Source organism: Nematolebias whitei, chromosome 18 (assembly GCF_014905685.2).
Source record: "Nematolebias whitei isolate Nwh7 chromosome 18, NemWhi1, whole genome shotgun sequence".
In the NCBI taxonomy this organism is placed as follows: Eukaryota; Metazoa; Chordata; class Actinopteri; order Cyprinodontiformes; family Rivulidae; genus Nematolebias; species Nematolebias whitei.
The window spans coordinates 2,540,331-2,555,001 of record NC_056515.1 but is presented as its reverse complement, the minus strand read 5'-3'; the positions used below and the strand labels follow the sequence as shown (position 1 = coordinate 2,555,001).

At 44.9% G+C, this 14,671-nt stretch overlaps 1 protein-coding gene across 1 annotated transcript in view; it reads left to right on the top strand.

The window, feature by feature from the left end:
- The first annotated feature begins 2,316 nt into the window (after positions 1 to 2,316).
- The window catches only part of lmbrd2b (LMBR1 domain containing 2b), a 15,032-nt gene continuing 2,677 nt past the window's right edge, over positions 2,317 to 14,671 (top strand). The window contains exons 1-12 of the mRNA XM_037692453.1: positions 2,317 to 2,490; positions 2,611 to 2,717; positions 3,926 to 4,024; positions 4,094 to 4,261; positions 10,010 to 10,220; positions 10,300 to 10,374; positions 10,450 to 10,563; positions 10,646 to 10,829; positions 10,942 to 11,123; positions 11,269 to 11,402; positions 11,504 to 11,609; positions 11,682 to 11,779. Of these exons, the coding sequence (XP_037548381.1) occupies positions 2,317 to 2,490; positions 2,611 to 2,717; positions 3,926 to 4,024; positions 4,094 to 4,261; positions 10,010 to 10,220; positions 10,300 to 10,374; positions 10,450 to 10,563; positions 10,646 to 10,829; positions 10,942 to 11,123; positions 11,269 to 11,402; positions 11,504 to 11,609; positions 11,682 to 11,779 (1,652 nt within the window). The remainder of the gene's footprint in view (positions 2,491 to 2,610; positions 2,718 to 3,925; positions 4,025 to 4,093; positions 4,262 to 10,009; positions 10,221 to 10,299; positions 10,375 to 10,449; positions 10,564 to 10,645; positions 10,830 to 10,941; positions 11,124 to 11,268; positions 11,403 to 11,503; positions 11,610 to 11,681; positions 11,780 to 14,671) is intronic.

Here is a 14,671-nt window from a genome sequence, read left to right as displayed (position 1 = left end):
GAATGCACGTAAAGAGTGATGTGACATCAAAAGAGACCATTGTTTCATCAGTCTCCATGATGACATCCCTCACCTTGTCCACAAAGTCCATGGTGTTCTGTATGTGGTGTTCTGAGCTGCCAACTAAAGGGATGAGTACAGACGCCAGATATTTGGAAACATTGTAAGTGACAGAGTTAATCATACTAACAATTGGTCTTAAAGGTACACCTTGTTTGTGGATTTTAGGTAAACCATACAGACTAGGTGTGGCCTCCCCTGGGTACAGTCTGTGGTACAGAATACGGTCAATAGCCTTGTCCTGCTCCAAATTTTTCAGGCAATCTATCAACTTCTTCTTGTAACCACTTCCTGGATCTCTTCAGAGGTTCATAAGTGGTTTTAAGTCACTAAGGAGTGTCATAACTTTCTCATGATAGTCTTTCTGGTTCAAAATCACTGTGCACCTTCCTTTGTCTGCTGGGAGAATGATGATGTTTTTGTCCTTGCTAAGAGTGGTGAGTGCATCCCTCTCCTCTCTACTGATGTTGGAAGGTGGTGGTTTGGCATTGCTGAGGCAGGATGAAACTTTGATTCTGAGCTGTTCTGCTTCACCCTCTTTCATTTTGTTGTTGCGGATGGCTGACTCAGTAGCTGTGATCATCTCCACCAGAGGAATTCTACTTGGTGCAACCGCAAAGTTCAGTCCCCTGGCAAGAATCTCTGTCTCTGGCTGGGTGAGCAGTCTGTCAGATAAATTCTTCACCCACTTTTCTGTCTCCCTGGCATGTGATTGTTCAGTGTGTTGTCTTCCATTAAATGTGTTGTTACTGGGATTTGGTTGGGCTTGATGAGATACCAGTAAATTGTCGGGGTCTTGGACTGGACATGCTGTGGAGAAATGTGTGTTTGTGGCAGAGAAGGAGATCAGCTGATCAGCTACAGGAGGGAGCTTTCCCTTCACTTCTGGGCTGCACATATTGTGCAAAATCATTTAAAATAATTTATTTTAAATAAACAACCCATGACTCATCCATCAATCAGCCAATTGTGTCATGTCCCATATTATTTTGAAAAAACGCGAAATAGTGAATCCATGAAAAACTAACCACGAGGTAACGAGGGCCTACTGTAATGTAGCTTTAGGCCTGACACCCAGTCATTTTCACACCTATCAGAAACTTCATACATGTAACCACAGGGGCCTGTCTGAGTCAGACTAACAATGAACACCTATTGTGAGGAGTAATAGGGCAATCTGCATACAGAACACCTCAGCTTTATTTTTCAAAACTCCACACTGTTTTTCTTAGGGTGCATTCACACCAGCCCTGTTTAGTCCGCTTTAATCGAACTCTAGCTCGTTTTCCTAGAAAGTCTGATTCGTTTGGGGAGGTGTGAACGCACCATCGAACTCTGTCACAGAACAAAAAGGCGAACTCTGGCCCGGGCTAAAACCTAGGTCTCGGTCCGGTAGAAGAGAACTCCAGCGCGGTTCGAGTACAGTGTGAATGTAAACAGACCGAGCCCCGCTCCACAAGCAAGAAGTGGAGTACAGCGCAGAGCAAACAAACATGCATTTCTCTGACCTTATATGGAGCCGTCAGCTGCCTTGTGTGAAAAACATTCTCCAGGGTCTTCTGCCTCATCTTCTGCTCATGCTGAGTCAGTTTTTGAAAAATGACAAAATATAACTCCTAAAACTGCTAAAACTTGATGCCACTCTGTTTTTGTTTTAATTTCCAGAAGAAGAAGAAGAAGAAGTGTCTTCAGAGGTTTTTGTGTTGTTTCTTTCAGTAGTTCTTGGTGCAGCGCCCCCACAGGCAAGTGGGGGAACAGGTTGGCTCAACAGGTTTGCTCGACTGCACAGTGCAGTGTGAATGCAAACGCACCAGCTCAAATGTAAACAAAATGTCATGAATATTGGTCCCGAACCGAACCGAGTCTACCGGACTATCAGGTGTGAATGCACCCTCAGATTTAGGTATCAGGATCAGATCGGAAGTTAAAAAAAGTGGATCGGTGCATCTCTAGTTTCAGCACGGCGCTATTATCTTGAAGCACATGTAGCATTAGCAGCCTAGCATCTCGTTGTGGTCTCCTGTTTGGGAACATTATGACTTTCTTGTTAAAAGACAAGTGAACAAATCCAAAGCTCTGTGGTCGGTTCTGTTTCTTGTTCGGGTTCTGGAGCTCCCAGAAGCACAAAGAGGCTTTCAGGATGGCCTGTGCAGGCAGAGATGAAGCTGCTCGTTAATCCTCATCATCCTCTTCATCATCATGGCCCTGGTCTCTCCTGCAGGACTCTGTTGGACCTGCTCGGACCTCCCCAGCACCATGAGTGGCGCTGCACTCGGTGTGGAGATCATTCTGGTCTTCTTCCTTGCTCTGTTCCTGCTGCACCGGTACGGAGACTTCAGGAAGCAACAGAGGATGGTTCTGTTCGGCACGCTGGTGGCCTGGTACCTCTGCTTCCTCATCGTCTTCATCCTCCCTCTAGACGTCAGCACGGTCCGTACCCATGTGCTGGGCTCACAGGTCCAGAACCGATCACTGGACTGGACTGGGGCTGTTTTATATGTTCTTAGTTCCTGTATGTAAACTTGCTGACCTGTCTTTCTGTTCTTCCAGACCATCTACAGTCAGTGTGTCTGGGACCACCAGGACCTGGTCTCAGTTCCCACCATCAGCCCAGTCAACCACAGCTCCCTCAACACGTCTGCAGAACCAACCAGCAGGTCAGAACTCGCCTAGATGGGCAGGTTCTGGAGCAAACCTTCACTTAGTCCTCCTGTTCTGGGTTTCCTCAATGTTCGAACGAGGCAGAGCTGAGTGAAGAACTTCTGATCTTCTGAATTATTAGGGCCTGGTCCAAAATATACCCCCCAAAACCCTGGCTTTCTAAAACAGGTGTATGCATAAATTTTCAGCCCCCAAGGATCAACTCTTTATGACCCAAGGTTCTGCTGCAGGTCCACCATGAGGTCTCATCAGGTCCTTTTCTGTGATCCAGGTCCATCTGGTCTCTTCAGGTCTGTCTCCATGATCCTGGTCCATCTGGTCTCTTCAGGTCTGTCTCCACGATCCTGGTCCATCTGGTCTCTTCAGTTCTGTCTCCATGATCCTGGTCCATCGGCCTCTAGTGGTTCATCTTCTTGATCTTGGTCTATATAACTTGTGGACATTTTGTCCCTTCTTCATGTGCAAACATGTCCAGTTCCTGTAGGTGGGATGGTGCTGCTTGTGTCCAACAGTCTTTAAATCAAGCCCGAGGCTTCAATTGAACTGAGGTCTGAACTTTGACTGAATCATTCCAGGACCTTTACCCGGTTCTCTTTAAACCACTGAAGTCTTCACCAGGATGTTAAGGGTCATTGTCTGGCTGGAAGGAGGACTTCTGTCCCAGTCTCAGATGTCTCCTTCTGGATGTCTCTGATTAATGTCCTCCTTATCTGCTCTGTGAGTTTTGGTGGATGACCGTCTTCTGCCATCATCTTCCTGTTTCCGAATAATGGACCTTCTGGATCTCTGTGGGACGTTCAGGGTTATGGGTTAGTTTTTAAACCCGACTCACTGGTTCTTCTCTACAGGTTTGTCTCTGACCTTTATGACGTGTACCTTGGTCTTCATGATGTCTCTTACTTGGCAGTAGTCCACATTTTGTAGTGGTGCTGTTCTGATTCTATACTGGGATCATGTGACTCAGGTGGACCTGCTCAGGAGGATCTGAAGGGATCTGTTGGAGCTTCAGAGGGGGTGGATCCTTATGCATGCACCACTCCTCTGTTTTAAAGGATTTAAAACCAGTTTTTTCAGTTTAAATTCTATAATTGAGACTATTTCGTCCAGTGAAGTGTGTTGAGGATGACCTATGCTATGTTTCGTTAAAGGCGCTCAGTGTTTATTGAACCTCAGAACGTTTTTACTGGTTCCTGTGTCTCTGCAGAGTTTTGACTCAGTGCTACAGACCCTGGAGCTACATCCCTGAAAACATCAGGCCTTTGTTCTGGAGGGTGGTCTACTGGACCTCCCAGTGCCTCACCTGGTCAGTCAGACCCTGGTCCAGTACTGGCTGTCTCTCTTCAGGTTTCTCTGACCCTCCTCTTGTCCTCAGGCTGCTGCTGCCCTTCATGCAGTCCTACGCTCGCTCCGGAGGCTTCTCCATCACCGGCAAGATCAAAACGGCGCTCATTGAGAATGCCATCTATTACGGCACCTACCTGCTGATCTTCGGCTCACTGCTCATCTACGTGGCCGTCCACCCTGAGCTGCACCTGTCCTGGTGAGTCCTGAGGAGTCCCATCAGCAAACTCCTGTTCCTGGGTCCAAATCTTTGTTTTGACTCTGGTGTAAAAATCAAAATGTTATCTCAGAATGAACACGATGAAATGAGAAACTGTTGGTTTCATTCAGGAAACTGTCAACACTTAACAACGGACTTCCAGTGATTTCAAGACTTTTTAGCTGCTTGAATAATGCTGATGAGTTTGAAACAAACGCGTTTTCAGACCCGGCTCCAGAAGAATTTAGCTGGGGGGGGCTGAGGAATATTTTGGGGGGGGGGGACAGTAAATAGTCATTTTATTTTTTATAAATACATAAACATTTCCGTAACCTTTCAACTGAAATAACCATATGTTGTTTATTAATACAAAACAAAAAGTTAAACAGTGACGTGTCGTCACCAGAACATGCTGAGGAACTGTGCTCAAGTTTGCAGAAAGAATTTTTGCATAAATCTTATAAAGTAGCATTAATCATTGTGTTTGAAACATTAACACCAGAAACTTGAAGGTTCTGTTCATGAACTCGTGAAGAGAGGTTTGAAGTCAGTTTGAAGTTTGAAGTTTGAAGCCTTATCTGTAAACATCACCTTGAATGGAGGCCAGATCTTAACTGTAGTCTGCTGTTACCGCCCACCCTCAGCATCACCTGAGGCTCTGTCCGCCCTGATGAAATTTCTTGGTAATTTAAAATTCAAAGAGATCCTTTTGGCTGGAGACCTCAACATTGATTGGTGTAAGTCGACCCCCCTCTGTGATAAATTCAAGGAATGTCGCCTGTCTCTCAATCTTACCCAATTGATCGACTCTCCCACTAGATTAAACAAAAACCGTCCTGAAAAATCCTCCATCTTAGACCTGTTTCTAACTAATATGCCTCACACATTCCCTGGTACAGGTGTATTCACTGATCTTTTGAGTGATCATTGTGTGACAGCTGCTTTAAGAAATATTAAACTTCCACCTTCTAAGCCCAGATTAATTCAAAAAGGGATCTGAAACATTTTTGTGAACAGTCATTCCTCTGGGATCTGTCTCACTTTGACTGGCATCATATTCTGTTAACTGATGACGTGAACTCTGCTTGGAACTATTTCCATAATAATTTCATTTATTTCCTGAACTTACATGCTCCTTTTCGTCAGTTCAGAATAAAGGGACGAGACAGCCCCTGGTTTACTCCAGAGCTAGCTGACCTCCTGCACAGGAGAGATCATCTTTGGGCTGCAGCGAGAAAATCTGACTCAGACACTGATTGGTTGAGTTTTCGACAGATGAGGAATAAATGCACAACTGCTGTCAAAGCAGCAAAACACAACTATTTCTTATCTCAGACCTCCAAAAATCTAAATGACCCTAACAGATTCTGGAAAACCATCAAATCTCTCTCAGGCACCCCCCAATCGTCTGACCTCCCATCACAACTTCTCGTTAACTCTGTTCCTGTGTCAAATAAGCACGAGATCCTGAACTGTTTCAAACATTTTGTCGCTTCTAGTTCTTTATTTGACACAGTTACTAATGGAAAATCAGCCACTTCACTTAATAACCAAACTTCTACAAATCAAATCCCTCCTACAAGTCAATCCTCAGTTAATCACACCTTCTCTTTTTCTCCATTCTCAGTCAGTGAGGTCAATAAACTATTAAAAGATCTTGACCCTAAAAAATCTGCAGGTCCAGATGAACTTCCACCTTATTTCTTAAGGCTGGCTGCTCATATCATCACAGTCCCTGTGACCCACATCTTCAATCTCTCCATAAGACAAAACTCCATCCCAGACACTTGAAAACAGCCTTTGTTCTTCCTTTGCTTAAGGGAGGAGACCCCACCTCACTGAACAACTATCGACCAATCTCTAAACTCTGCATTTTAGCCAAGGTTCTAGAAAAACTGATAAACTCTCAAATCAAAAATGACCTGGACTCATTTAACATCTTACCTCCACATCAATCTGGTTTCAGGAAACAACACAGCACAACCACTGTTTCACTGAAGGTTCTTAATGATGTTGTTGAAGCACTGGATGCTAAAGATTATTGTGCTGCACTTTTCTTAGACCTGTCTAAAGTTTTTACACTGTGGATCAGAACATCTTGTGTCATAAACTCTCAGAAATTGGTTTCTCAGATCACACCATTTGTTGGTTCTCTAACTATCTTTCAGACCGGAGGCAATGTGTTCAACATAATGGTACTTCCTCCAGTTATTTAACAGTCAACAATGGTGTACCACAAGGCTCAGTCTTAGGACCCACCCTCTTTACAATCTACATACGTAATGTAGGTAAAAACATCCCTAATGCATCCATACATTTCTATGCTGATGACACAGTTGTTTATTGTCGAGCTAAAACAGTTGCTAAGGCTTTCCAGCTTTTGAAATCTGCATTCAACTACATCCAGACTGATTTGTTCCGCCTCAAACTTGTCCTAAATGCCGAAAAAACCAAAGGGATGCTTTTTTCAAATAGGAAGTTGGTCCCTGCAGTTCTACCTCCAATTTTATCCTCAAATGGTGTCCCCATTAAGTTTGTTGATTCCTATAAATATTTGGGTATCTTGGTCGACTCACATCTCTCTTTTAAGCTCCATGTGGAAAACATGGTAAAGAAACTGAAAGTTAAACTGGGTTTCTTTTTCAGAAACAAATCCTGTCTAACCCTGAATGCTAGAAAACGCCTTGTATCTGTGACTTTCCTTCCCTCAATTGATTATGGTGATATTATTTACATGAACGCTCCTACAAGAACCCTGCAGATGTTGGATGCTGTCTATCATGGTGCACTAAGATTCATAACTGGCTGTGATTATCGTACCCACCATTGCACTCTGTATTCACTGGTTAACTGGACCTCATTAACTTCACGCAGACTCTCTCACTGATACATTTTCATCTTTAAATCACTTCTTGGTCTGTTGCCTTCATACATCTCCTCCTACATGTCTCTGCGTGAGTGCAGCTACAGCGTGCGCTCTCAGGACATTATTACCTGCAGTGTTCCCTCAATGAGGACTGAACTTCTCCTACTCCGCTCCTGTTTCCTGGAATATCTTACAAAAAGATTTGAAGCTCTCGACCTTTGACCTCTCTAAGTGGCTTCAAGAATCTGTTGGACTCCTGGCAGGAACCAATGCAGACATGTTCCTGTTTTTAGTTTTCTACATTCGCCTTAGAATCTAGCTGTTTTGTTTGTTTTTTTTGTTTTGTTACCTTTTCCTTTTAGCCATCCTATTTGTAAAAAAAAAAAAAAAAAACCTGCAGTATGACTTTTTATAACTGTTTATTGTTGTTGCTGTTGTCCATTGTTGTCATCTTTCTTTGTTGAAATCAGGTCTCTCTTGTAAATGAGTCCTCGAGGCTCAATGGGATTTACCTGAATAAATAAAGGTTGATTGAGGTGAAAATATTTCAACAATACGGAACATTTTTAACATTTCCACTCTTTGGTTGAACAAATCTGACATGCAAATAAAACAAACTCTGTGGAAAATTCATTTAAAAAATCATTGAACTCAATAATCAGATTTTCTGCCTCTTTATTAAAAATGCATTGAACAGGTTCATCTTTTCAGACGCTTGAGTAAGAAATCCCTCTGGCTGTACTGGCCTGTTTAGGTCTAATCCAGCTGCAGTCTGTGTTTCCCAGATTGAAATCTTCTTAATAGGCTGTCCTTCCATTCTGTCTTGCATTTCCTGGTTAGAACCTTCTAAAAAAAAACTATGGAGACTTCTCAAAACTAGTTTGTCTTCTTTACCAGCTCTAAAAGTCTAGTTTAATCTCCTACAGCACCCTCTGCTGGTTGTCTTGAGTCAATACATTGCATAGGTTCAATTTATTTACACGGTGTTGTAATCTGTCTTGGGGTGGAGGTGTGGGGGAGATACCTGAATGGGCAAGGCCGGCCTGCTCTCTGACGCCAGCTTCGTCTAAACCAGGGATACTCATTGTGCGGCTCCCGAGCCACATGCAGCTCGCCATGCTTTATTGGTGGCTCTGTGACAGGTTACACCAGCACAGCCAGTACAGTTTTAAAATCGTGCTGGCGCATTGTGCAATAATTGTGCACATCAGCTCGGGCTTCTTTGATGTGGTTTTACGAATAATATTCTGTTAATCTACTTGTTGAGGAGGAGGCAGGTCCAACCGGCCAGGAGACGTAAAAAAAGTCCTGTTAAGCTTCAGATGGATCATCTCCTCACCGGCCGTGCACATCTGCTTACCCGCCGGTCAAAAGACGTAAAAAACACGTCCTGTTAATCTCAGATGGATCAGATGGATCAGCTGATCATCGCCGACCACACGCGTCTCTGCACCTTTGGTCATCTGCAGTGAAGGAAGTAGGAGCATCTAAGCAGGGCCGGTTCTAGGCATGGTTACATGAGGGGGCAGGTGGAAATGTGAAGGGGGCATCTTCATCCGTACACATATTACAGCATATTCATTGTTGAGCATGGACTTTGGTATTCATTGTTATTGTGGACTTGTTTTCTTCTTGGGACTGGGGTAACAGATAAAAGCTGACATTTTTACACCAGTGAATGAACATATCAATTCAAATTCAATTTAAAAATACTTTATTAATCCCAAAGGTAAATTAAGTGCTGTCATAGCTCATCATCCTGGTTTTGTTCAAGAGTTGTTATAGATGCTGATAGTTGTATTTTCAACCATGAACAGTATCAAATAAAAACAGAGAAACCCACTGATCCATGCCCATCTTGAATGTCTCACTGTGGCTGCAACAACAAATTACAACATGAAGAAAGTCCAGGACATGCTCCACAGCTTCTCATCTCAGGACTAATGTACATTTTGTTTAAACAGATAATGGGATGGATGTTTCTTTTTTGTTCATAGGTGGGTTGTTCAATTTTTTTTCTTTTCTTTGAGTGACATGAGCTGATATCGCAGCTCTCCCCTTGACTTTGATCTGTCAATATGGCTCTTTTGAAAAAAATAGCGAGTAAACTGTAACCTGATTCCGTCTGTACAGTACAGAATATCTGCCTCAGGAGCTACGATCTACAAGACTACTCCATCATTAACAGCTGATACTTCAGCTGTAAGCCGGTCCATTAGCAGCTTCAGTTCTGCTCAGATCACATCGTGCTAAATAAGATCAAATGTGCTGATTGGAGGAAAGAGACATTTTTCCTTTTCTCCTCTGTTGCTACGGCTGTAGAACACAGCTTTCTGACATATTTTTACATACAGTCTAACATCTTATAATTATATTACAGACACTGTTATTATTATTGTTGACATGTGTTACATAGTCAGCTCTTACTCAGAGATATTTAGTCAAAACGCTCAGTGCAGACACTTGGCTGTTTTGGTAAAAGGCCAACGTAGCTCCAGTGAATCACAGTCATGTGGCCTGAGCGCCCTCTAGTGGTTTGTAGAACTCTGGTGAAAGCATAACGAAATGTTTGTTTCTGTCTCATCATCTTATTTTAAGACGAGAACCAAAGAACAAACACAGAAATGTTTTTATTTCTGACTAAAATAAAGTTTCATTATGTGAAACTTGACGCCAGTGTTGAGCACAGTGGTGGCAGCATCATGCACTGTGATGGAAGGGCTTTTTCACCAAGGTCACATTCTAAAGAAGCTCAGGTTCTGGACTGGCCCGCCTGCAGTCTTGACTCCTGGACGCAGAGCCGGAGCAGGGTTCTGATTTCTGTGGAGGATGAACGTGAGCAGCTGTGGAGCAGGTGATGGTTTGATGTTTGTGCTCCTCAGGTACGAGCTGCAGACCATCGGCATCACAGCAGCTAACACCTGGGGTCTGTTCCTGCTGGTCCTCCTGCTCGGCTACGGCCTGGTGGAGATCCCTCGCTCCTACTGGAATGCCTCCCGACACGGACACCTCCTCATCAAAACCTACTTCAAGGCGGCCAAGCTGATGACCGAAAAGGCGGACGCCGAGGAGAACCTGGAGGACGTGATGGAGGTGGACAGCTGTGGATGGTCAGACTGTTGTTGGCATTGGGTCCATGTCAGGGTCTAACTGTGGTTCTGTTCTGCTGCAGGAGGTCAGGAAGATCAGCGAGTCCATCAAGTACAACCATCCACTGAGGAAGTTCATCGACACCATTCTGAGAAAGGTGAGCTGCTGCTTCTGACAGGTCCTGCTGCTGGCTTGTCTGTCAGGTGGACTTAATGTGGACGTGTCCCCTCAGTGTCCTGTGGACTATCAAGAGAAGATGGGTCGGAACATGGATGACTACGAGGACTTTGATGAGAAGCAGAACATGTACCCGACGGAGAAGAACCTGGTGAAGCTGCACAAACAGGTGAGACTTGTCCAGGGTGTCTCGGCTCACCTGTCCCTTCCTCACCGCATGAGACATTACAAGACCTGGTGTTTGTCCTCAGGTGATCTACGCAGTGCAGAGACACAACAGGACCCGGGTCCAGTGGCAGATCCTCCTGCAGCAGGCGGTCCACCTGGAGGACGTGGCCAAGAACGAGACCAGTTCCAGCCACCAGTTCGTTCACAGCTTCCCGTCCTCTGAGACCGCTGGCTGGGTCAGCAGATATGTCTACACCCCGACTGTAGGTGGGTCAGAGTCCAGAGTCTGGTTCTATGGAGTTGTAATGATCAGTATCTTCCCTGCAGCAGATACATCCACACCTCTGACGTCCATCTGTGTCTCTGTGTCTCGGTCCAGAGTGGTACTGGGAGTGTCTCCTGAAGCGCTGGTTCTACCGGCTGCTCTCGGTGGTTCTGACCCTGTTCAGCGTGGCCGTGGTTTGGTCTGAGTGCACCTTCTTCAGCACCCGGCCCGTCCTGTCTCTGTTCGCTGTCTTCATCCAGCTGGCTGAGCGAGACTACAACTACCTGTATATCGAGGTGGTGATGCCCATGCTTTTATTCTGAAAGTCAGAGGCATATTTCCTGTAAACTCTGTCCACATACTGAACTTTTATAAAGGTCTGATTTTATTGGACCCTGTTAGAACTTTGTTCTCTAACGTAACACCTGGTCTGTCCACCAGATGGCGTGCTTCATCACCATCTTCTTCCTCTGCACGTGTGTTTACTCCACGGTGTTTCGGATCCGGGTCTTTAACTACTACTACCTGGCCTCGCACCATCAGACCGACGCCTACAGCCTGCAGTTCAGCGGCATGTGAGTGACTGATGGAAAGGGTCTCACCTTCAGAACCTGAACTGGCTGAGGATTCAGAACCCAGGAACTGATTCTTTTGAACCGTTGTATGTGACCTGCAGGCTTTTCTGTCGTCTGACTCCTCCTCTGTGTCTGAACTTCCTGGGTCTGATCCACATGGACTCGGCCATCTCCCACCAGGAGAAGCTGCAGACGGCATACACCACCGTAAAAAACCCACAGACCAGAACCTGCCGCGTATTCCAGTTCCACCTGTCTGACTCCGTGTCTCTGTTTCAGATCATGGGGTCCATGAAAGTCCTCTCCTTCATTGCCAATGGTTTCTACATCTACTACCCCATGTTGATTGTCCTCCTCTGCATCGCCACCTACTTCAGGTCTGTCCCAGAGTCCTGTCTGAGCGCTGTGTCAGCATTTCTTCACAGTATCATTGTTCTGTCTGAGTTGAGGTGTTCAGGGGTTAATTTGAGCCAGAACAAGATCCGGGAACTCTCATTTTGACCGGGTGTGTTCTGGCAACTGTTTGCTCGGATCCAGCATCTCGAATATCCGCCCCTAAAAGTCCAAAGTCATCGCACATTTTTATTTTGATTATTTGGTATGGTATGGTATAAAGTTTATTCATTTAAAAAAGTACAAAACAATTCCATAACAGTATAATTTAATAAAAATACAACGAGAGGAGACGTTGCCCAGTCTGTGAAGTGGATGTTCCAGCCGCAGCACGTGCACCAGCTCGCTCACATGCACCTTCCCAGGCTGGGAGGAGCAGGAGAGGAGCCTCTGGAGGAGGCGGGGGGTGAGGACGCAGGGACAGATGGTCACATTTACGCACAAAGGTGCTGCAGTGGAGTCCTTCTCTCCTCCTCCTCTCCAGGCATTGTCCCTCCTCAGCGGCGCTGCACTGAAAAACACCCTTCTCTCAGACCCCCCCGATCACTTAAGGAGGGTGGGGGGGGGCTGCAGGTCACATGACGCTGCTGAAGCGATCCATTCAGCAACAGAAACGATCATTTATTCAACAGAATAAATAAGAAAATGTGTTTCATGTTGATGGATGAAAACCGGCTTCAGTGTCTGAGACGTGGACGGCATGAAGTGTCTTCATCCAACACTTTCAGCAGCGCGCCCTGTGGACAGTGCACGTTACACACAGAAACGTCTCCACACAGCTCTACACAGCGCACGCACAACTGCTGATGTGTCTGAACTCCTGCTACATTCAGACATAATAAATAAAAAAAGCTTAGTGTAAAAATAAAAGTAAAAATACAAAGAGAGAAATGTTTGTTATTCACATCACGTTTCAAAACAACGGCACTATTTGTCAAAATAACAGCGATGAAATTGTTGAAAAGACCGTCCAGTTCACTTTCATGAAATAAATAAATGGATGGATGGATTGTCCTTAGCTGGACAACCGAGAACTGAAGCCTTCAGGTGCTTCAAACGGTGCCGCTTGGAGATGGAGCAGGAGCAACAAATTCAGCAGAGAGGAGTTCAACTCCGACTGTGAAGTTGGGGGCGGGAGGGGGGTGGGGACACCTGACAGAATCACAGCTGCTCTGTTCACACACAACTTGCTGTTCCTCTCTAAAATAGTCATTTAATCACGTGTTTACAAATGTAGGTAAATGTAGATGTTTGACAGTCCGTTCAAATACACAGGAATGGAGGAAATGGCATCTCTGTTATTCAACATTTTCTGTGGGAGGACCCACAGACACCCCCCGAAACCCTCCACACACACACTGTCCGCCCGCCCGCTGTTCCGGCATCAGTCGGTTTACAAATTAAGCCCTGGAGGTGTTTATTACCTGAAAAAGTAGGTGTTGAGGGGTTTATTTCCTGAGTAGGTCAATGTGGAGGGATTTTTTTTTTTCTGAATAGTTCATTGTGGTTGCTCTGATCGTGGCCTTCAGCTCTTCTCAATTGTTGGCTCTGGTGTTTCACATCATCTTCTTCACAATACCCCAAAGATTTTTTATGGGGTTAAGGTCAGGTGAGTTTGCTGGCCGATTAAGAACAGGGACACCATGGTCCTTAGACCAGGTACTGGTAGCTTTGGTACTGTGTGCAGGTACCAAGTCTGTTGGAAAATGAAATGTGCATCTCCATAAAGTTGTTCAGCAGCAGGAAGCAGGAAGTCTCTACAACTTCCTGGCAGACGGCTGCGTTGACCTTGGACCTCAGAAAACACAGTGGACCAACACCAGCAGATGACATGGCCCCAAACCATCAGTGACTGTGGAAACTTGACACTGGACCTCAAGGAACGTGGATTCTGTGTCTCCTCTCTTCCTCCAGACTCTGGGACCTTGATTTCCAAAACAAATGCAAAATGTACTTTCATCAGAGAACAGAACTTTGGACCACTCAGCAGCAGTCCCAGGCGAGATGCTTCTGACGCTGTCTCTTGTTCAAGTGTGTCTTGACACAAGGAATGTGACAGCTGAAACCCATGTCTTGCACACGTGCATGGTCCTACATTTAGACTTTCCTCTTCTCTCTCTGTCTCCTGACATGTTTCCCTCCTCATGGTCTTGGAGTAACAGTAGCACAATGTCGGCTGGCACCGTTTGTCAACAGTGGCGGTCGTTGTATACCCAGGCCTCGACCGATCTGGTATGGTTTCGCTTTGATGAACTCGTATTATGGTTTTGGCAAAAGTGTTTTACATCAGATGCCGTTCCTGACTCAACCCTCAGCATTTACCCGGGCTTGAAACCGGCACAAGAGATACACTGACTTGTGCTCCAAGTGGCTGGTTCGACTTGACTGTGACCTCTGTAAGGGACTTTAAACATCTGCTAAGTTCATGGCAAAAACCAACACAGACATGTTCCTGTTTTTAATATTTTACATCTAGCTGTTTTTGTTTCATTTTTTTAATATAATTTCTTCCATTTAGTTTTCATTTTATATGCTTTTTTTATGATTATCTACTATTGTCTTCTGTGTTCTTTGTTAAATCAGGTCTCTTGTAAACGAGTCCTTGAGGCTCAATGAGACTAACCTGTATAAATAAAGGTTGAATTGAATTACCTGACAAAGATGGTGCAGAGGGGTTTATTACCTGAGAAAGTTTATAAAAAAGCTAATGAACCTAATAAAATTCAGTGTTAGGATGTTTTAAATCTAGTGTGTTGCTCCTGTAAACTGCATCTAAATGGATACACAGAAGATGTTGGAGTCAGCCTCCCCACCATCACAGACATCTACACCTCCAGATGCAGGAAGAGGGCCACCTGCATCATGAAGGACCCCAC